Raw genomic sequence first — 22,853 nt, forward strand, 5'->3', positions numbered from 1 at the left:
TGAGGGCCAACAAAGACACTTTCCTTTTTCTTAGCTTCACTTAACCTTGGAAATTTACTATCGAGGTACTTGAAGGCTGCTTTAGTTTGACCCAGTAACATATCTTGAAAACTAAAGTCAATCAACAATTTTAAGCATATTTTTCACTCTCAGTGATCCAGATTTAGAATAGTTTGACTACATTCATTTCAGAAGCATTTGGCTGTAGGCCAGTATATTTGGAGTAGGTCAATATCCATGGCCAGTCACAGCAGAACAGCATGAAGTTTAGATTAGGTTTTTACTTTCTGTCACTTGTATAACCCATTAAAATCCTCTATAGAAGAAAGAATGCACTTTATTTCATCATATAGCTTATTTGTGGATAATATTGCCCTCTAAAACAAAGTCATGGAAAGACATGGATCTGGAGATGGGTATAAAAGAAACAGGTTCATATGCAAAATACCTCAGTCATTTTGCTTCTTATCACTTCCCCCAAGGAAAAGACTGGTTCTATGTATCTGTAATTTAAAGTGTCAATATACTTAAGATTTGTATTGTAATCATTGAGGTCTTCAGTCAGATATTAAACCACAGCAAGTCCTCAAAGCACTTTAGAAGCTTGAAAATTACAGCAGCATTCTAACAATAAACAATAGCTAACAAAAGTCTTCACCCCTTGAACATTTTTCACATTTTGTTGTCTAAGTGCATCAGATACTATCAACTATTAACAGACCATATTCCATATCTTTGAGAGCTAAACATGTTTTATTGGGGGATAAAGCATATGCATAATCCAAAAGACAAAACTGAATTCCAACAATTGGATAACTCTCCACTCCAATGAGTCAATCCTTTATTTATTTAGACATTTTTTATAGCATCATTCCAAGTGTAAATCAAAACAGTTTACAAAGTGACATTCATAATTAGAAACATAGAAACATAGAAATGACGGCAGAAGAAGACCAAACAGCCCATCCAGTCTGCCCAGCAAGTTTTGCACTATTTTTTTTTCTCATACTTATCTGTTACTCTTGGCTCTTAGTAATGTTTTGGTTCTATTTCCCTTCCACCCCCACCATTAATGTATATATCTGTTACTCTTCGCTCTTAGTTTATTTATTTAATTTATTTATTTAAATTATTTTAATATACCGATGCTCAAGACCAAGTCTTATTGTACTGGTTTACAATAAACTAGGGGGGGAAACCAATTAACACAGAAAGCGAAAAGTTACATTAAAACAGGGAATGTAGAACAAGGCTGTTAGAAGAAGAGGGATAGATTAAACAATTTCTAACTGGAGAGCAAAGCAAAATAAGCAGAGAGCAATTGCTTAAATATAAAAACATATATGGTTATCATATAGGTGATGATTTAACAAGTTATTTGAGTGAGCAGTTCTAGCATAACAGTTCCTTTGTGAGGCGGAAAGAGGACGCAACCGAGGGGTGGTGGTCCGTGCTGGTTACCGTAAGGCGTCTTCAGTGATATGCTTGGGCGAACAGCCAGGTTTTCAATTTTTTTGTCTTGTGATGTTGTCTTTCCTGGCGATGTGGACGGCGAAGATCTCCTGGAGGTTTGCTTCCACCCACGCCATCAGGGGGTCTATTTCTAGGGACACCTGTTGGCTTCTTAGTAACCTTTTGGTTCTATTTCCCTTCTATCCCCACCATAATGTATATAATTCTCATACTTATCTGTTACTCTTGGCTCTTAGTAAACTTTTGGTTCTATTTCCCTTCCACCCCCACCATTAATGTATATAATTCAACCAACAATATCTATCAAGATAAATTTCTAGTACATATTACAGTTGATCTAGTACATGAGGCAAAGAATGAGGATAGTTACTAAATGTTAATTTTCACATCTTAGTCAGTGAGTTGTTTTGAGAATCTTCCATTCTCTAATTTTATTGATTTATTATTTGTGATTCTGTTATTATTTTTGTCCTTCTTATTTGCGGTTCTGTATATTCAGATGTTTTTAAGTTGAATTTTATGCATTTTTGAATAGCCATGTTTTTAATTCACGTTTACATCTTTTCCTTTCTTGTAGAATATATAACGCCTTGGGCAGGAAGTTCCAGAGCTTTGGACCTGCTATTGAACACACTCAATCTCTTATTTGTGTTAGATGTGTGCACCGTATTGTGGGAATAGACAATAGTCCTTTATTTTGAGATCTTAGTGTTCGTTGAGGGTTGTAAGGTTGTAGTATCACTCCTAATTGGCTGGTGTTATTGTAGTGAATGATGTTGAATATTATCATTAATACTTTATAGTAGATTCTGGATTGTACTGGTAACCAATGTAGTGTTATCAGCGAAGATGTAATGTGATCATATTTCCTTTAGCCTAATAGTAGTCTTGCTGCAGCATTTTGTAGTAGTTGTAGTGGTTTTAAGAGACTTGCTGGAAGACCTAGTAGTAAGGAGTTACAGTAGTCAAGGTTTGAGAAGATTAGAGTTTGCAATACAGTACAGAATACTTGGTGGAAGCACCTTTGGAAGTAATTATAGCTAGATTTGTCATTAATATTCTTCTTTATAAAACCGTTTAAGCTCTGTCAAATTGATTAGGGCCATACGTCCCTACAAGGGCCTGACCTCAAACGCTGTGCCTGTCTGTCCACATTTGGAATGTAGGAACATAAAAAGCTGACTTAAAATGTTTGGACCTTGCATATTTCATATGCTCAATATTTTTCATGACCTTGCCAACAGTAATGTTTCATGTGCTATTGAAAACTGGTGGTAATTGCACTCTAGTTCATCCTCTGTGTTCCCATTGTTTAAAGAGTCACTGTGTAAAACACAAAGTCAACATAGGTTGATATTGTAGATTTTGACTTGAATAGCGTTTTTCATATTTCTGAGAGGTCTTCATGTTCCTTTGTCATCAGCTGAAGTGCATATTTAAGTACAGTTCATAGCTTCTGGGTAGTCAAAAATAAACTCCAGCTCAGTTCTTGCTTTACAAATGGCAGTTTCCATTGCTCTAAAAGCATCCTCTGTTGAATTATTTTTCAGAAATGAAAAAGATGTCATTTTCTTCTGGCAGTGAACCAGTTCAGGAAGAAGTGACAGGTTAAACCACAACATACCTGCACAAAGGATATCCTCTATTGCTGTGCCTGTTTGTCCAGGCCTTATGTTCCTATGTGGGCTTGACTCTGTCCTGTATTGCTGTGCCTGTTTGCCAGGCCTTATGTCCCTATGTGGGCTTGACTCTGTCCTGTATTGCTGTGCCTGTTTGTCCAGACCTTATGTCCCTAGGTGGGATACACCTCTGTCCTCGACTGCTGTGCCTGTCCATCCAGGCCTTATGTTCCTAGGTGGGATTGCCCTCTGTCCTTGAATGCTGTGCCTGTTTGTCCAGGCCTTATGTCCCTACAAGTGTTTGACCTCGATTGCTGTGCCTGTCAGTCCAGGCCTTATGTCCCTATGTGGGCTTGACTCTGTCCTGTATTGCTGTGCCTGTCCATCTAGGCCTTATGTCCCTACGTGGGATTGACCTCTGTCCCCGACTGCTTTGCCTGTTCGTCCAGGCCTTATGTTCCTACAAGTGTTTGAACTCGATTGCTGTGCCTGTCAGTCCAGGCCTTATGTCCCTACATAGGCTTGACCTCTTCCCTCGACTGCTTTGCCTGTTCGTCCAGGCCTTAGGTTCCTACAAGTGTTTGACCTCGATTGCTGTGCCTGTCTGTGCAGGCCTTATGTTCCTACAAGTGTTTGACCTCTGTCCTTGACTGCTTTGCCTGTTCGTCCAGGCCTTATGTTCCTACAAGTGTTTGACCTCGATTGCTTTGCCTGTTCATCCAGGCCTTATGTTCTACAAGTGTTTGACCTCGATTGCTGTGCCTGTCTGTCTAGGCCTTATGTTCCTACAAGGGTTTGACCTTGATTGCTTTGCCTGTCTGTCCAGGTCTTATGACCCTAGGTGGGATTGACTCTGTCCTGTATTGCTGTGCCTGTTTGTCCAGGCCTTATGTCCCTTAAAGGGTTTGACCTCAGTTGCTGTGCCTGTCCATCCAGACCTTATGACCCTACGTGGGATTGACTCTGTCCTCGCCTGCTGGGCCTGTTCATCCAGGCCTTATGTTCCTACAAGTGTTTGACCTAAATTGCTGTGCCTGGGTGTCCAGGCCTTATGTTCCTACAAAGGTTTTACCTTGATTGCTGTGCCTGTCCATCTAGGCCTTATGACCCTACATGGGATTGACTCTGTCCTCGACTGCTGTGCCTGTCCATCCACGCCTTATGTCCCTACAAGGGTTTGACCTCGATTGCTGTGCTTGTCCATCCAGGCCTTATGACCCTACGTGGGATTGACTCTGTCCTCAATTGCTGTGCCTGACCGTCCAGGCCTTATGTCCCTACAAGGGTTTGACTTAGATTGTAAGCCCTCTGGGGATAGGAAAATACCTACAGTACCTGAGTGTAATCCACTATGAAGTGCTGGAAAAGCTTGAAAAGAGGAATAAAAATAAATTTAAAAAAAATTGCTGTGCCTGTCCGTTCAGGCCTTATCTCCCTATGTGGGCTTGACCTCTGAACTCGACTGCTTTGTCTATTCGTCCAGGCCTTAGGTTCCTACAAGTGTTTGACCTCGATTGCTTTGCCTGTTCGTCCAGGCCTTATGTTTCTACAAGGGTTTGACCTTGATTGCTTTGCCTGTCTGTGCAGGCCTTATGTCCCTAGGTGGGATTGACTCTGTCCTCGATTGCTGTGCCTGTCCGTCTAGGCCTTATGTCCCTAGAAGGGTTTGACTTAGATTGTAAGCCCTCTGGCATAGGGAAATACCTACAGTACCTGAGTGTAATCCACTATGAAGTACTGGAAAAGCTTGAAAAGAGTAATATAAATAAATAATAAAAAAATTGCTGTGCCTGTCCGTCCAGACCTTATGTCCCTACTTGGGGTTGACCTCTGTCCTCGACTGCTGTGCCTGTCCATCCAAGCCTTATGTCCATACTTGGGGTTGACTCTGTCCTCAATTGCTGTACCTGTCCGTCCAGGCCTTATGTCCCTACTTGGGATTGACTCTGACTTGATTGCTGTGCCTGTCTGTCCAGGCCTTATGTCCCTACATGGGCTTGACCTCTGTCCTCAACTGCTTTGCCTGTTCATCCAGGCCTTATGTTCCTACAAGTGTTTGACCTCAATTGTTGTGCCTGTCAGTCCAGGCCTTATGTCCCTACGTGGGCTTGACCTCTCTCCTCGAATGCTTTGCCTGTTCGTCCAGGCATTATGTTCCTACAAGTGTTTGACCTCGATTGCTTTGCCTGTTTGTCCAGGCCTTATGTCCCTATGTGGGATTGACTCTGTCCTTGACTGCTGTGCCTGTCCATCCAGGCCTTATGTCCCTACTTGGGATTGACTCTGTCCTCGATTACTGTGCCTGTCGTCCATGCCTTATGTCCCTACAAGGGTTTAACTTAGATTGTAAGCCCTCTGGGGATAGGGAAATACCTACAGTACCTGAGTGTAATCCACTATGAAGTGCTCTAAAAGCTTGAAAGAGGAATATAAATAAATGTCCGTCCAGGCCTTATGTCCCTATGTGGGCTTGACCTCTGTCCTCGACTGCTTTGCCTGTTTGTCCAGGCCTTATGTTCTTACAAGTGTTTGACCTCGATTGCTTTGCCTGTTCACCCAGGCCTTATGTTTCTACAAGGGTTTGACCTCGATTGCTTTGCCTGTTTGTCCAGGCCTTATGTCCCTACAAGGGTTTGACCTCGATTGCTTTGCCTGTTCATCCAGGCCTTATGTCCCTAGGTGGGATTGACTCTGTCCTGTATTGCTGTGCCTGTCCATCCAGGCCTTATGTCCCTACGTGGTATTGACCTCTGTCCTCGACTGCTGTGCCTAACCGTCCAAGCCTTATGTCCCTACATGGGCTTGTCCTCTGTCCTCAACTGCTGTGCCTGTTCGTCAATGCCTTATGTCCAGTCCTAACGGCTGAACCCTCATTGCAAAGGGAAACCTCAGTCTCTGGCAATTCAAACTAGTAATCCTTCACAGCATGGATCCTTAAATAAAACAAACAGTTTTCTTTAGTTTCAGGGCAGAGAAGAGAACTTCCTCCATCTTGCTTATGAAGTCACGATCTGTTTGCAAATGCTTAAATCCTAACAATTTGTACCATTATATACTCTATGGGCCAACCCATTCCAGGAGAGTTCCCACTCCTGCTCAAAGGAGTGGGAACTCTCCCCATTGTTGCAGCCTATCTCTTGTCACCTGTTGACCCATGTTCAGAACAAGAAAAGATCTCCAAGGTATTTATGTGGCAAACACAACACAGTGAGACCATGCTCCAGGTCATCACACTTTGCAGGCTCTTGCTCCACTCTAGGGGCCAACCCATTCCGGGGAGCCCTTCCCAGCTCAAAGGAAAGGGAACTCTCCCCGGGTATAGCCAGCCTGTATCTACCCTCTGACCTATGTTGAACCGCTGTTTACATGGTAACCTCCTCTGCCTCGGCCTTGAAAATTCTCTTTTGTATATCTGCTAACTCTACCAGATTTTAAAAGACCAGCGAGAGCTCACTAGACGCCAATGGAAACGCCCCACTCTAGGGGCGAACCCATTCTAGGGAGCCCTTTCCTGCACAAAGGAAAGGGAACTCTCCCCGGGAGTAGCCAGCCTGTATCTACCCTCTGCCTCTGTGCCTTGCTGCCACATACCAGATGACTCACTCAACTCCTTGTGGTGTTCTGGCCACTATCATGGTTGCTCAGTGTGTTGGTGCTAATCTTTCTGCTTGCTATGTATGTTCCTCCTTCATTGTGCTGTAGGATGTCGATGCCACTTGTCTTGTCGCTTTGCCTGTCGTGCTGCCTTTGAGGGTTCATGCATCTCTTATCGGTGCTCTCTTTTGAAGCTGTGGTGTGTTTTTGACACTCTCGCTGCTGCTTTGTGCCTCTATTAAGGCACTCTTCTTGCCACTCCTGGTACCCCTTTGCCCCTTTAAAGTACCTTAGGCTTTTCATGCCACTTTGGTGCCACTTTGCCACAGTCTAAGTACCTTGGAGCTGTTTTGTTGTTCTGATGATTGCTCCCCAGAAGTTTCATAAAAATTGATAATAAAACCCCAATTCTGCAGCCAAAAATAGGCTGAAAATACTTCCCCCATTGACTTTAATGGGAACCGGAAAACGAATGCACGTATCAACATATCGGGGCGCCATTGTACGAATGCAACGAATATGCCCCCCGACGAATACGTATCCTGAATGCAATGAATACTTTCTGGCTGCACATCCCTATCTTCCATCCCTCCCTTCTTTTTCAGTTCTAGATTTGGAAAAAAAAACCCAGTCCCATGGCAGAAGAATCCTTCCTCCCTTTCTGCTGCCTCAAAAAGGAGCAAACTATCGGCAACGCCCTTCCTTCCCTCCCTTCTGTCCAAAAAAAAAGAGGGAGGGAGGGAGGGAGGGAGAGAAATCCTTAGCAGCCCTCTGCGTTTTGGGGCAGCAGCGAGGAAGGGAAGGAAGAGATTCTCTGCTGCTGCAGGTTCCTTCTTCATGAATTGAAACAACTGGGTCAGTCTTCAGGTGCAACTTTTTTATTTGAACAGCTAGCAGAGAAGGAAGAGAGTTGTTGCGTTTATGTGCGTCGGGGGGAGGATAGAGACATTTTTTTCTATTTCAAGAACTGAGAGAGAGGAAGGAAGAGGGGGGAAAGGCTTGGGCTCAATGGATTAAGGGGAGTCATTTTTTTTTTAATTTAAAGAGTCAGGAGGGAGGGATGGATGGAGGAAAGTGGTCCTGATGCCTGGGGAATTTTTATTTTTAATCGAAAGCTGGGAGGGAAGTGGACAAATCTAGGCCCTGCTACTGCAGCCCCCTACATTTGGCCAACCAGGTTAGTCAGGTAAGCACTGAATAATATTAGTGCTGGCTGCCTAGCTTTCGTCCTCTCCCCTAATTCCGACCCCGGGGCCACCCAGAATTTGACCAGCTAAATTTAGGGACTTAGTGAAATGCAGAAGGCTAAATTTAGCTGGTTTGTCCAGTTGGTTTTCAAAGGTTTTGATCTAGCACACTGAGTCCCTCTGCTTATTTACCTCAAAGGAAATCCCGAAAGATCTTTCTATGGTTTGTGTGTGTTTCTTCCCATACCTTTATTAATATCCGCTCATCACACATATGCATGGCCGATTCTTTACAACTGGATGAATAGTGACCATATTTTTTTTAAATCAGTTTTCTGATGTTCTTAGATTTTCACCCATGGGGATCTTGTTATAGAAAACTTCAATAAACATGAGTTGTTTTAAATCATATGGTGGTGTTCTTTGTTAATATTATAAACTCAAAAATCTTTGCATACCACTCTTTCTATAAATCAATAGTGTCTCTTACTCAGCGATACAAAACTGCTATTAAACGTCTTCCCTTATTCATTGTCACTTTTAAAGTGCTTTCTTTTTCTGCCAGAAAATACGTGTTCTTGCTTTCTGCCCGATATATCTCCACTATTATTACACTTCTCTCCTCATCTCTTCTATGCAGCCAATAGGAAATCCTGTGATTGATATGACAAGAAATCAAATACCATAGAGCAGAAGGACAGGTGTGGCTACAAATTGGAAAAATATGAGACACTCAAATATTCTTTAAAAATATGATGAGAAACATGACAGAGAAGGAACTGACTGGATTATTTGGCTAAAGGGATAGAAGATCAACGTGTAAGCTATGGAGAAAGTGAGAAGTTTGATAAGATGAACAGTATCTGAAACATCAAATGGAATATATTCCCATTATCCAGATCCTTCACTTTATTCATAGCATGTATGTCACTTAGATTTGACCAACGTACGGCATGCCTGTGGCACTGCTGCTTTTCTTTAGGATCAGTGGATGCCCTTGCCCTATATAAATGCATCATAAGGTTAATACAGTGCTGCAGAAACAGTAGGAGAGTTCTGATGCAGGTGGTGAATTTTAGTCAAACTTTCGATATAACTGCATACAGTCTAGAAGTATCAAAATTCACTGTACTTCCTTGCAACCTATGCACTCCCACACAGCCCCCTTAATGATGAAATGAATCGCAGTGTAGCATTAAGAAATTTGACTATTTCTTGTGGAAGATGCTGGGCGTGGTGTCACTGTTACTCATGGGTTCTGGCATGACATGCATTGGCTGGTTTTTGAGGGCGGCTTCTCGCATCTTGTAGTACACATACTCGTTGTCCTTGAACATGCGTAGCTCCATCTCAGTCTGAACGCGCATGGCCTGGTAGGAGAAAACCAAAGAAGTGAAAGATTCAGTTGCATTTTTTCCTGACTTCAGTCTGCAGAACACACCATAAGAACAGATTTACCTGAAGGGCCTGACTTTCAAAGCAATCTATGTGCATAAAACACAGTTAAAAATGTCCCATGACTCAGTTTGCATACAACCTAGTTGTGCACATACATGTAAGTAAACTGGGGATAGGCGATTGGGGGGGTGGGAGGTGGGGGCAGTGTGCAGTTGGGTCTTATGTACCAATTTTTGAATTCTAAAAAGTAGGAGTGTATGTTAAACCAGACACATTATGCCCTTAAAGTAGCAGGTGTAACTTTACGCAGCTAAGTTTGTACACATTCTAGACCACTTATCCAGGAATTTTCAAAGCTAATTGTGCACATAAGTTCACTTTGAAAATCTGGCATAAAATCTATGTATAAAAAGATACTCACAGACTTCACCCAAATACACATAATTATAAAATCACTCTCCCTATCAGCAGCCATCCATGTACCTACTACCTAGCAACTTTTACATTCGTTATGATCAGATTTGAGCCAATCTGACACCTCATGAGATTCCTTGTTGGCCTTTTTACAGCTATGGTATACAATAATAATTATGCCTATCACTTAAAGGGACATTCCTGCCATGGGACTGGCTGGTATCTGATCAGTACAAGGTATATACACTGGGTGAATGGAACTAACTCCTCTATGAGTACTATATCATTCAATTTAAGAAGAGGATAGCATATGTCTTTTAATCATTTATTGATACAAAACTTCATTAACTTCAAAAATGTGTCCAATTTAAAACAACACACACACCCATACCTACACATTCACACCTTAAAAATATACATTTCAAGGAAGGTACACATAAAAACCCACTAAATACCCATATTAACTTAATACAATAACCATTATGCCCTGTGGGAAAAACCCACTTACAATCTATCTTCACACTTTAAATACTATACACATTTATCTACGACGAACAAACTCCTCCAGTGTCTCCTTCCTTCTTGACGCAATATTTGAATTTGTCTCTGGCTTGTCTCGATGTAATCAACCCCCAACAAGCGGCCCCTGTTTCGCAATCGTTTGCTTCCTCAGGGGGGTAAGAACCTCTGAGAAAACCAAACGAAACATAACATTAAAAATCAGGACACATTCCCATATTGCAATTCTGCCTCGACCTGTTTACAAAAAACTCAAACAACCCCAAAATCTTACCGCCCTAACACTTACCCAACCAGTACTCTTCTATACACAATTTCAACCTGAATCTCAAAGCCTCTCCAACGCGGTCTTCTTCATATCAAATATGATATCATAACAAGGGTATTCCATCTGCAACATATCCATACATATGCCTATGAGATACTATGATTTCAAAACTCCTACACTATTCAATTGTACCCCTATAGAAACTCACATACCTTGTAAACATTTTTCAATCTCTTTTCAACGTCGAAAACGCCCAAAGGTGAACCACCATCTTACGCTGCGTCAGTGTATGTTAACCCTATGTTGACTAATCCAAGCTTTATTGACCCACATCGGCCACCACTCCCATCTACGTCTCTTCAACGTCAGAAACGCCCAGAGGTGAACCACCCTCTTACACTGCGTCAATATATGTTGACCCTATACTAACAACTCCAAACTTTATTGTCCCGCGTCGGCAACCACTCCCATCTACATCCTAAATTTAAAAACACGTGTATACGCAACCACGCGCCCCACTGGATCAAAACAGACAACAAATCCGCACCCTCTCCTACTTATTCAAACAGCGTAATGGGGAACGAAACACTCAATATCGGAGACAAAATAAAGTATCAACCCTAATGCCTTCAAAAAGAATATTCCTTCAACTAAACTCCCCTACAACCTGCCTTGCTCCGCTACCCACTCCTCAGATGTAAACAAACAACACCCCTCCTTTAAGAAATCCATCGTCTCGCATAATGCCCTGAATGAGGAACACTCTAAAAGCAAGCCTGCCACTCGATTTCAGCATTCAAACCAGTCGGCATCAAAGTCTGCCACTTGAATATACATTGTTGCTCCCATTTAATCAGTAGACGATGCACATCGCCCTCTTTACTGACACATTGTCTTATAACAAAGTATCTAACATCTTCCACAATATGTTCCATCTGCAGCCAATGTGTTACCAATGGGGCAAATTCCTTTTTTGTTCTGATGCAACTTTTGTGTTCTATTATCCTCTGTCTGATAGCTCTAGTCGTGTGGCCAATGTATACCTTGTCACAAGGGCAAACTATTGCATAAACCACTTGTTCAGAGGAGCATGTATAATGACCTCGCAATTCATATGGGACTAACAACGTTTTACAACGATATTGTTTAATTGGTAAAACATGTCTATGTCCACTGGTTTTCTATGTTTCAATCGTTGCCTTAAATTTCTACCCTTCTTGGTAGCAAATATGGGTGGCTCAGAAAAGCCCGGTAATGACGATATAATTCTCCATTGTCTCTTAATGCTCTGTTTGATAGCTGTGGTTTTCGTGGAATATGGAAGGGTGCATACTACTCTGGAAATCTTATCCTTAACCTGCACAGATAACAGGTTATCACGATTAGCAAACAATCCCCTTTTATACGCTCTCTTGATGATCCTTTTACTGTAACCCCTCTCCACAAAGCGGTTAGATAACTCCTGAGCCTTGACTTTGTACTCCTCCACAGACGAGCACAACCGTCTGTATCTAAGGAATTGACCAGCCGGGATGTTCTCTTTTAGCCTACGGGGATGAAAACTCTTCGCATGGAGTAAGGTGTTCCTATCTGTGGGTTTCTTGAAAACTGATGTCTCAAAGTGATTCCTACATCTAGTAATGGCTATATCCAAAAATGATACCTTCATTCTGTCTTTCACAAATGTAAACTGTAAGTTAACAACACAAATGTAAACTGTAAGTTGTTAACTTACAGTTTACATTTGTGAAAGACAGAATGAAGGTATCATTTTTGGATATAGCCATTACTAGATGTAGGAATCACTTTGAGACATCAGTTTTCAAGAAACCCACAGATAGGAACACCTTACTCCACGCGAAGAGTTTTCATCCCCGTAGGCTAAAGAGAACATCCCGGCTGGTCAATTCCTTAGATACAGACGGTTGTGCTCGTCTGTGGAGGAGTACAAAGTCAAGGCTCAGGAGTTATCTAACCGCTTTGTGGAGAGGGGTTACAGTAAAAGGATCATCAAGAGAGCGTATAAAAGGGGATTGTTTGCTAATCGTGATAACCTGTTATCTGTGCAGGTTAAGGATAAGATTTCCAGAGTAGTATGCACCCTTCCATATTCCACGAAAACCACAGCTATCAAACAGAGCATTAAGAGACAATGGAGAATTATATCGTCATTACCGGGCTTTTCTGAGCCACCCATATTTGCTACCAAGAAGGGTAGAAATTTAAGGCAACGATTGAAACATAGAAAACCAGTGGACATAGACACTACCGTCATGGGTCAGTTCCAATGTGGACATTGTTCCGTATGTAATAATGTTTTACCAATTAAACAATATCGTTGTAAAACGTTGTTAGTCCCATATGAATTGCGAGGTCGTTATACATGCTCCTCTGAACAAGTGGTTTATGCAATAGTTTGCCCTTGTGACAAGGTATACATTGGCCACACGACTAGAGCTATCAGACAGAGGATAATAGAACACAAAAGTTGCATCAGAACAAAAAAGGAATTTGCCCCATTGGTAACACATTGGCTGCAGATGGAACATATTGTGGAAGATGTTAGATACTTTGTTATAAGACAATGTGTCAGTAAAGAGGGCGATGTGCATCGTCTACTGATTAAATGGGAGCAACAATGTATATTCAAGTGGCAGACTTTGATGCCGACTGGTTTGAATGCTGAAATCGAGTGGCAGGCTTGCTTTTAGGGTGTTCCTCATTCAGGGCATTATGCGAGACGATGGATTTCTTAAAGGAGGGGTGTTGTTTGTTTACATCTGAGGAGTGGGTAGCGGAGCAAGGCAGGTTGTAGGGGAGTTTAGTTGAAGGAATATTCTTTTTGAAGGCATTAGGGTTGATACTTTATTTTGTCTCCGATATTGAGTGTTTCGTTCCCCATTACGCTGTTTGAATAAGTAGGAGAGGGTGCGGATTTGTTGTCTGTTTTGATCCAGTGGGGCGCGTGGTTGCGTATACACGTGTTTTTAAATTTAGGATGTAGATGGGAGTGGTTGCCGACGCGGGACAATAAAGTTTGGAGTTGTTAGTATAGGGTCAACATATATTGACGCAGTGTAAGAGGGTGGTTCACCTCTGGGCGTTTCTGACGTTGAAGAGACGTAGATGGGAGTGGTGGCCGATGTGGGTCAATAAAGCTTGGATTAGTCAACATAGGGTTAACATACACTGACGCAGCGTAAGATGGTGGTTCACCTTTGGGCGTTTTCGACGTTGAAAAGAGATTGAAAAATGTTTACAAGGTATGTGAGTTTCTATAGGGGTACAATTGAATAGTGTAGGAGTTTTGAAATCATAGTATCTCATAGGCATATGTATGGATATGTTGCAGATGGAATACCCTTGTTATGATATCATATTTGATATGAAGAAGACCGCGTTGGAGAGGCTTTGAGATTCAGGTTGAAATTGTGTATAGAAGAGTACTGGTTGGGTAAGTGTTAGGGCGGTAAGATTTTGGGGTTGTTTGAGTTTTTTGTAAACAGGTCGAGGCAGAATTGCAATATGGGAATGTGTCCTGATTTTTAATGTTATGTTTCGTTTGGTTTTCTCAGAGGTTCTTACCCCCCTGAGGAAGCAAACGATTGCGAAACAGGGGCCGCTTGTTGGGGGTTGATTACATCGAGACAAGCCAGAGACAAATTCAAATATTGCGTCAAGAAGGAAGGAGACACTGGAGGAGTTTGTTCGTCGTAGATAAATGTGTATAGTATTTAAAGTGTGAAGATAGATTGTAAGTGGGTTTTTCCCACAGGGCATAATGGTTATTGTATTAAGTTAATATGGGTATTTAGTGGGTTTTTATGTGTACCTTCCTTGAAATGTATATTTTTAAGGTGTGAATGTGTAGGTATGGGTGTGTGTGTTGTTTTAAATTGGACACATTTTTGAAGTTAATGAAGTTTTGTATCAATAAATGATTAAAAGACATATGCTATCCTCTTCTTAAATTGAATGATATGGTATCTGATCAGTGCCATGGTGCAGCAGTAATATGCAGATTGAGGCAGCATGAAAGTCAGCTGCAGGCAGCGCCTCAGGAACTGACTGAGCAAAGCCAGTTCTCTTGCTCCTTCCTGCACATCTCTGCTTCCAATGCCTCAGAGGAAAATGGAGGCAAAGCAAAAAGATTCAAGAGGGCGCCATCTTGTGCTCCTACCATGTGACAGGGGCCGACCAATGGCACCGGTAGCCCCTGTGACATAGTATGGGCAAAGGCTATCGGCGCCATTTTGAATACCGGCAGCCGACAGCCCGAGTGCAGGAGATCGCTCCAGGACCCCTGTTGGACCACCAGGGACTTTTGGTAAGTCTGGGGGGGGGGGAGTTTCAACTTTAACAGGAAAAGAATACCATATGTAACTAATGGATGAATCCGGGTCCCCTGAAAACTGATGCAATGGATTTGGGTCCCGACGAATATGAATACCGAATCGTACGAATCCATCCCTGCTGCACATCCCTAGGTGTTACTACTGTGAGATGGCTGGGACTGTTTCTCCTGGGGGCTGTGAACACTGGTGTCCCCACCATATCCCTACCCCCTGCCAGTCTGCTGAACAAAAGGTGGGTTCAGAAACTGAACTCATTTCTTTCAAATGGCAGCATGCAGCCCTACCAGTGAACCATTAGCCTTTTAAATGATCAATCCTGATATTTATGAAGTTGATGGTATTAAAGTCTATGAAGGCAAATGATGTGGTGAAGAAAGTGACTACTTTAAAATAAGATGGTGTTTGAGAATCTTTGTTTTCAACACTACTGAGCTCGACTACATAGAAGTTTGACCACTTCTGTCTATAGCTCTGTGTATTTGGTCTACTAAATGTTCATACTCCTTACCTCATTCTGCCACCGAGGATGACATCTTCATTAGAAGACAATCTTCCTCTTAAAACACATTCACCATAATGTATTTCAATGGCATTACACTTTTAAATGTATTACCCTCATCATTTATCTTCATAGATTTCAACAGCATCACACTCAAATATAATTATAAATATTGAAAGTCATCTTACTCACTAGTGGCTTATTATTTTTGGAAGGTATGGAAGTAACCGTGTTATCTTATATGCCACCCCCCTGTTGGAATTCTAATGCCTAGAGTGCAGTAGGACCCATTTCAGAATCTTAGACTTTTCCATGAATAATACTGAAAACCACACAGATTTTTAGGCCATAATCACCTACCTCCAAGTCTTTGGTAATTGGATGAGTAGGTCCATGAGTCACCAAAAGAATAGCATAAGCTTTGCATATCATACCATGGCCAACTTCTATAAGACCAGCATGCCAGTGTGTCACTCCTGCACGCATTACTGCCATCCCTAACTGTGCATTGTTTGGATGGTACAGTTTTCTGAAAAAAAGATAAATTGCTTCATTTTCAGAAATACAGTTATCAAGCAATTGTAAAATCATATTGCAAACCAAACAGCAAACAACAGACAAATTGTAAGAAAGTATATTAGAACAGGAGATAGCGGTGGAGAAATTATCTAGATATGTATGTGCGAGAGGGACAGGTAGTCTGCATTTGTGTGAAAGTATGAACAGTTGTCAGCTAAGATAAAATGGTGATTGAGGAAGTGAGTTAAAAGAACAACTCTGACTCCATTAACACAATACAGGGTCTGCATGTAGCTTATTTCGAAAGTACCTAATATTTTGCCAGAAAAGATAATGGAAATTAGTATAGTTTATATGAATGTGCCAGACTGAAAGCATAAAAGAAGACGAGACAGAATGTTGGGTGGATTCCTGCTGAGCCCGACCAGATCAGCACAAATAGCTGTGCAATTATCCAGAATCCCTGGTAACGCCCAGTCCTTCAAACGAGATCCTGCTTGCGAGTCACCATCTGTAGAGCCCAGAGGACACCCTTACAGGAAAGTAACCATGTTTGCTAGGCCATTTGTATATACTTATTCCCTTTAGTTGGGAAAAAATATTTACGCTGCTTATTTTGCTTGTGTAACCTGTTTTTCTGGTTTGTACTAACAGTCATTCTTATAAGTGACAGAATATTTCATTGTTGTATTTTGCCAATACATATATACTCACATATACTGAATGGTTAGTTTCATTATTATTATTATCTTTGAGAAGGGTTAGGTTATCTTTTAGGGTGTTCCTCCGACTCCTCACTCCCACAAAACCCTGCTTTCATTCTGATGTCCTGATGGTAACCCTCTATCTTTTCCATCAGACAATTAACAATTGGGATTATATCAGTCAAAGAGGCACTTCTAAAACTCATGTCCTCTGTGGCATCCTTGAAGGGCTTCAGGATATATCTACCAGCTGCCTCATCACTGCCCAATCATGATGCCCCAGGGGGCAAGTCACACCTATCCTATTTCCTGAGAAAAAATGTGAATGGGTGTCACTGTCTGCTGTTCCACTAACCTCACCAGCAACAGGTACCAATATGCAATACTTATAATGACGTGCTTGAGAGGCATTCTGATTACCTCTTGATTCTCTCGCAGAAAATGCCCTGCCTTTACAATTCTGTGGAAGTGCCCCGCAATTTTCTTACACTTATCTAAAAGCTCTGCCAAGAATTCATTGTGATAGCTCTTAGACCCCAGTCCTAGGGCATCCTCCACAACCAGATGAAGAGTTCTGTGCAAAACATCAGATTCCCTCTAAGCCCCCCATCTTGTAGTGCCTTTACAATGTAGTGCCATTGTCTATCCCAAAGAAACCAGCATTTGAACTCCTAGCTCTCCTGTCTGGCTGCCAACCCTCCAGCATCTGTCTTATGGCTGACAGAATATACGCAGAGATATGAGACTCATCCATTGACTGAGTGTGCAGCAATGCCCACCTACACCATGTTCCTCCATCCTTGTCAGAGTTGCTGCCCTCCCCTGCTTCTGTCAGATCCCACTAGTGGGCAATGAGAGAGAAATAGGAGTGCGTAGCATTCATGGAGGTCCAGATGTCAGAAGTGAAATGCTTGCTACTCCCCTCTGCCTTAGCCAGCAGCATCTGGATGCGACTACAGCACTGTTTGTACAGGCTGGAGGATAACAGACCTACTAAAGGTGGTCATGGAGGGATCTTTATAACGTGGGAATGCCAGCTTTGTATAATGCAGAAATCACTTATTTTCTACTAGCTGCAGGGGCTGGCTATCAAGAGCAATTATTTCATCAACGCTCCTTGATATAACTTTGGCTGCTGCTTGTCTCCTGCCCAGGGACATTGCTAATGAAGCTCACCCCCAGGGCCGGCGCATCCTATTAGGTGAACTAGATGGTCGCCTAGGGCACCAACCATTAGGGGGCAGTGAAGAGCAGCCATGTGGGGCTGCGAGCGGAGTCTATCCCGCTCATGGCCAAGAGGAGTAGAGACTCGGCAGACTACAAGCGGCGCCCATCCTGCTCATGGCCCAGGGAAGCACAGAACCGGCTGGCTGCAGGCAGTGCCCATCCTGCTCACAGCTGAGAAAAGCAAACGCTCGGTGGGCCACGAGCAGTGTCTCAGTGAATGAGGTTGGTACCGGGGGGGGGGGGTGGGGGGTAGGAAGGGAGGGAGGGGGTGGGCGCAAGGAATAAGATTCACCTAGGGTGCCTAACACCCTTGCACCGGCTTACCCCATTTCTTCCATCATAGGTTGTCAATTCTGACACTTGGCAGAGGGCTGCTGGCCTGTCACCTGACTACTGGTGGGGGTCGAGGGCATGAGATGACCTTGGGAAACACTTTTCCTCTTTTCTGCCACTTCCCCTGACTGGAAGAATGTGTCGCTGAGCTACTACGACCACGTCCACCTTCCCCAGATGCCAGTACTAAGGGGTGCTGCTTCTGTAGGTGAGAATGCATGCCAGTGTTAGTTAAGTGCCCATTTGTTTCCCACGACTTACAACTTTTGCACAGTGCTTGCACTTTGCAAAGCGTGGGTCATCCCTTATTTGGAAATGTCTACAAATCATGAATTTCTTCCGTGATCCCTTCTCTACATCCTTATCGGCGGATGCTGGCACTGGAGCTGAGGTAGAGAGTAGACTCTGAGGAACAATACCAGGGGCATCAGTTGTGCTCTCTCTACTTGTTCAACCCTATCCTCATTTTGTCCTGTCTGTCTTATCAATGAACTGGATGGAGGAAAATATGGTTTCACTGCATCATCTGCTGCAATCTTTTCCCTCTTGTTGAAAACAGATTAGAGACAAATACATCCACTGTCATCTGCACTCTACAGTAGCATATCATAATCTTCATGTGCCATTTTCTTTGGCTTAGAGCTGGCTCCTACTGCCTTAATAGTCCAGAAGAAATCCCTCTTCATTTTGGTGCAGGTCTACTTTTTGGATTCTTGCTGGCACTGCCAGTGCCAGTGCCAACCTGGCCAATTTTGAATACATTTACATTTACTTCATCTGCTCTGCCCTTCCCTCTCCCTGACATGATTGCTTTTATGTCACTGGGGATGTGAAGGTTACAACAATCATTTAATATTTTGCAGCAGAGATAGGCATTTGGGAGAAACAAAATAGGAAATCAGACAAAATTTCCCATTTCGTTTTATTTTGTTATCAAAGCGAAATGATTGAAAATCCAACAAAATTTTCATGTTTTGTTTTGAAAACAAAATTGATCTGTCAGGCCTAAGCCCAGGCCCAAAGCCAGGGCCTCACCTATGGATCAGGCTGCGGCCCAGGCCTAATGTCGAGGCCTTGATCAAGACCCCAAAAATGGAAAAAATGTACATGCTCCATCGAGGATCCAGAGTCGAGGTCCAAGTTCAGGCCCAATGCCTGGGCCTCAGCCCGGACCCAGGCCCAATACTGTGACCCGATCCAGAGATCATGTCCTGATGAAGGGGCCTCAGCTCAGACCTAGACCCGATGCTGGGGCCCAACCTGAAGGCTGGGTCCTGGTGCCGAGGCTTTGTCCCAGGGTCAGGCCCAGGCCTCAGAGATCTTCTGGTCCATCTTCTTTCTTCAGCGGTAAAATGACATCCTCCCTCTCCGCTGGTTAGGGAGTGCCGGGTCAATTAACTCTGGCACTTCCCAAGCAGACAATATCATTTTGCTGCTGAATAAAGAAGAAAGAAGACAGGCCAGAAGACCTTATAGGCCTGGGCACAGGGCCTTGGCCTGACCCTGGGTTGAGGCCCCAGTGTTGAAACCCAGCCTCTGGGCTGGGCCATGGTGTTGGGCCTGGGTCTGGGATGAGGCCCTGGCATCGGGACCCAGTTTCTGGACCAGGTCGAGGTATTGAGCCCCGGCCTAGCTTGAGGCCCAGGTGTTGGGACCCAGCCTCAGGGTTGGGTAACTGCATTGGGCCTGGGTCTGGGCTAAGGCCCTGGCATCGGGACCCAGCCTCTAGACTTGGCCACTGCATCGGGCCTGGCCTGGGTATCTGCTCCAGGCTTTGAAGCCTGGGCCTTGCATAGGGCCTAGGCTGAGGTTGCAGTGACCTACCACAGCCTAGGCCTATGTAAGGCCTGTGTCTAGGCCTTGGTGTCAGATTCCCCCCAGACTGGGTAAGTGGGGGCCAGGGAGGATCCTATTCCTGGCATTTTATTGGGTGTGAGGGATGGGTTTGAGGCTTGGGAGGCCCCGGGAGACCCAATTTCTTTTTTTAATTTTTTTTTTTGGGGGGGGGGGGGGTTAATGTTGTTTTTTTTTAACTAAATAAACAAAATATACATTGGACGAAATGAATTTCGTGACATACCAAACCCCCCAAAACAAAATGAAAAACAAAACAAAAAATGTTCTTCTTCCCACCCCTATTTTGCAGTGGTATTGTAATGCCCAGACTGTGCTAGTACCACACTGCTATGTAGAGAACACAGAAAAACTGTGCATTAAGTGTCACACTATCTGCTCTACACTATTTCTCTGACACAGACAGGCTTCACAACACAGCCTGTTATGCTGTACTCTCTGCCCTGCCCTCAGTGCTCACTTATGCCCACTGCCTAGGGCCCTCTGCCAGAAAAACAGAGAAGAAATAAGTAATCTCAAGTGTTCCTAAGGCTTCAATCATCAGAAAGGAAAAACTGAACAGCAACTGCAAGCGAAGCAACATGGCGCTGTCTCACTGCTTTCTTTTCTTGTGTGACGGGCTGTGGCTGGCACAGTGAGACTATAAAATATGCTGCAGCAAAACATTTAGCAAGAATTCAGAGAGCTCAGGGCTATGCTTTCACACAGACAATGTCTTGAGAAGCAATGCAGAGCAAATCTCTGATATGCTCAGTCTTCAGGATCAGAGTCATTGTACCCAGTCTGCAGCGATAGGTCAGACTGACAAATTGCTTTGCTGTGATACGTCATTCCTCTCATATCCTTGACAACATGCCCATCTTCCCCTTTCCTGCTGACTGCCTGCTCTACACTGTATCAATTTCTAACTGTACACATGCACCTGTTGCTTTTCTATGAGTCCGTTGACTCTAATGAAATTTTGGAAATCATTCTATTTCAAATGAATGAAACAAATAGGATTCCTTTATTTCAGGGGACCCTTTTAATTAATTTTGGGGAGCCCAGAAAGAAACAAATTAGCTCCTATTCATTTTGTTTTCCAATTTCATTGGAAACTAATCCACATGCCTAGTGATTCCATTAATTTGCTCACCACAGAGGTCAGACTTACCGACCTATAGTTCCCAGCCTCCTCCTTATTTCCACTTTTATGAATAGCCACATTTGCCCCTCACCAATCCTCCAGAACTACTCCTGACTCTAAAGAAGCATTGAAAACATCAGCCAGTGGCGCTCCCGGGACTTAGAGGAGTCCTGGGTAACAAAACTTAAAGGAGATAAGGCAATGTGGCCAGAATGGATACATCCAAGAGTATTGAGAGAACTTACTCAATACTCTTGGAAGTATCTCATCCACTTCCATTACCTTATCTACTTTAATTTTAGTTAGCTCCTCACAAACACACTGTTCTGAAAACTGATTGAGTTTTACCTCACTTCTAATATATGTGTTTGTTTTATGTGGTCCTGCTACAGGCCCTTCCACAGTGAACACTGAATAGCAATATTTGTTAAGCAATTTTGATTTTTCCTCATCAGTCTCTACTCATTTTTCCCCTTCACCTCTGAGTTTCATAATGCCACTTTTGCACTTCCATCACTAACATATCTAAAAATGTCATGTCCCTCCATTTACTGTATTTGCTATTTTTTCTTCCATTTGAATGTTTGCATCCTGACTACTTTCCCAGCTTCTCTTATATTATATATAGATATTATTATCTGTCTTCCACTTTCTGTGACCTCTTAGTTTATGCATGCTAACCTTTTCTCCCTTATCTTTTCAGCTACTTCTTTATAAAACCATAGTGGCTTCTTTTTCCTCTTTCCTTTATTTACTTTCCTAACAAAAAGGTTAGTTGCCTTTATAATATCTCCTTTAATTTTGCCTACTGCTCTTCTTCTTCCTCTAGGTTTTCCCAACCAGCTAACGACTGCTTGAGGTATTCCTCCATTTTAACAAAAATTAGCTTTAATGAAAATCTAGGACCCTTGCTTTTGTATTCTAATACTGAATCACATCATCACTGGATCCCAGATGATCATCAACTACAACATCAGAAATACTGTCCCCGTTGCTAAGCACTATGTCCCTGTATTGCCCCCTCCCATGTGGGTTCTGTTACCAGTTGACAGAACAATTCCCCTTACAAAGAATCCAAGATCTCCTTGCATCTACAAGATACTGCAGGTTGGATATCCCAATCAACATCAGGCAGATTGAACTCTCCCCTAAGAAGTCACCCATAAGAAAATTGTGTGCATAACTTTTCTACTGGGTTCATTTGCTGATGAGTCCTGGTAAATTATTCATAGAAAATCGTAACTTCTGTGCAAAAAACTGTGCATCTTAGCACATCCGCCTCCCAATCAGGTAAAGCATCCAGGCAGTTTTCAGGAATGTGCCCTCCTCAAAATGAAGATTGAAAAGTTCTTCTAACATTGTTAAAATCCAGTTCATGGTTTGCCATAGCCCCCCCCCCCCCCCCCCCCCCGAGAATATTTGCCAAATACTGGATGTTGCTCCACTTACAGATAGCCTTCTACCATCTTCCTTGCATTGTCTGCTGCTTCTTCAAAATTCTGGAGGTAAGACAGCACCTCAGATGCTATGCTCAGAATCCTCAGCATGTAAATATTAGTGTCGGCCAACACAGGCTCCTGCTTCTTTAGACATTCCCGGCAGAGTTTTACCACCTAGATGCCCAAAACAGGTAAGAGAAAGGATAAGAAAATCAACTGCTCTATAACTATTACGCCTGCTTAATTCATGAAGGAGCTAAATTGTAAGGCACACCTGTTGGCTCTTGGGCGTTAATCTGTTCAATCACATAGCATTTAGAGAGCA

The 22,853-nt window shown here is 43.0% G+C and overlaps 1 protein-coding gene across 2 annotated transcripts in view; it reads right to left on the minus strand.

Annotated features, from left to right (window-relative positions):
- Positions 1-7,548: 7,548 nt before the first annotated feature.
- SMYD1 (SET and MYND domain containing 1) overlaps positions 7,549-22,853 on the minus strand; it is a 109,285-nt gene continuing 93,980 nt past the window's right edge. For both annotated transcript variants that reach the window (XM_029593059.1, XM_029593051.1), the window contains 3 exons: positions 22,539-22,702; positions 15,687-15,855; positions 7,549-9,243 (listed from right to left, as the gene is read on the minus strand). In XM_029593059.1, coding sequence (XP_029448919.1) covers positions 9,082-9,243; positions 15,687-15,855; positions 22,539-22,702 — 495 coding nt within the window. In that variant the 3' untranslated portion in view covers positions 7,549-9,081. The remainder of the gene's footprint in view (positions 9,244-15,686; positions 15,856-22,538; positions 22,703-22,853) is intronic.

The sequence above is a fragment of the Rhinatrema bivittatum genome, chromosome 1 (genome assembly GCF_901001135.1).
Source record: "Rhinatrema bivittatum chromosome 1, aRhiBiv1.1, whole genome shotgun sequence".
In the NCBI taxonomy this organism is placed as follows: Eukaryota; Metazoa; Chordata; class Amphibia; order Gymnophiona; family Rhinatrematidae; genus Rhinatrema; species Rhinatrema bivittatum.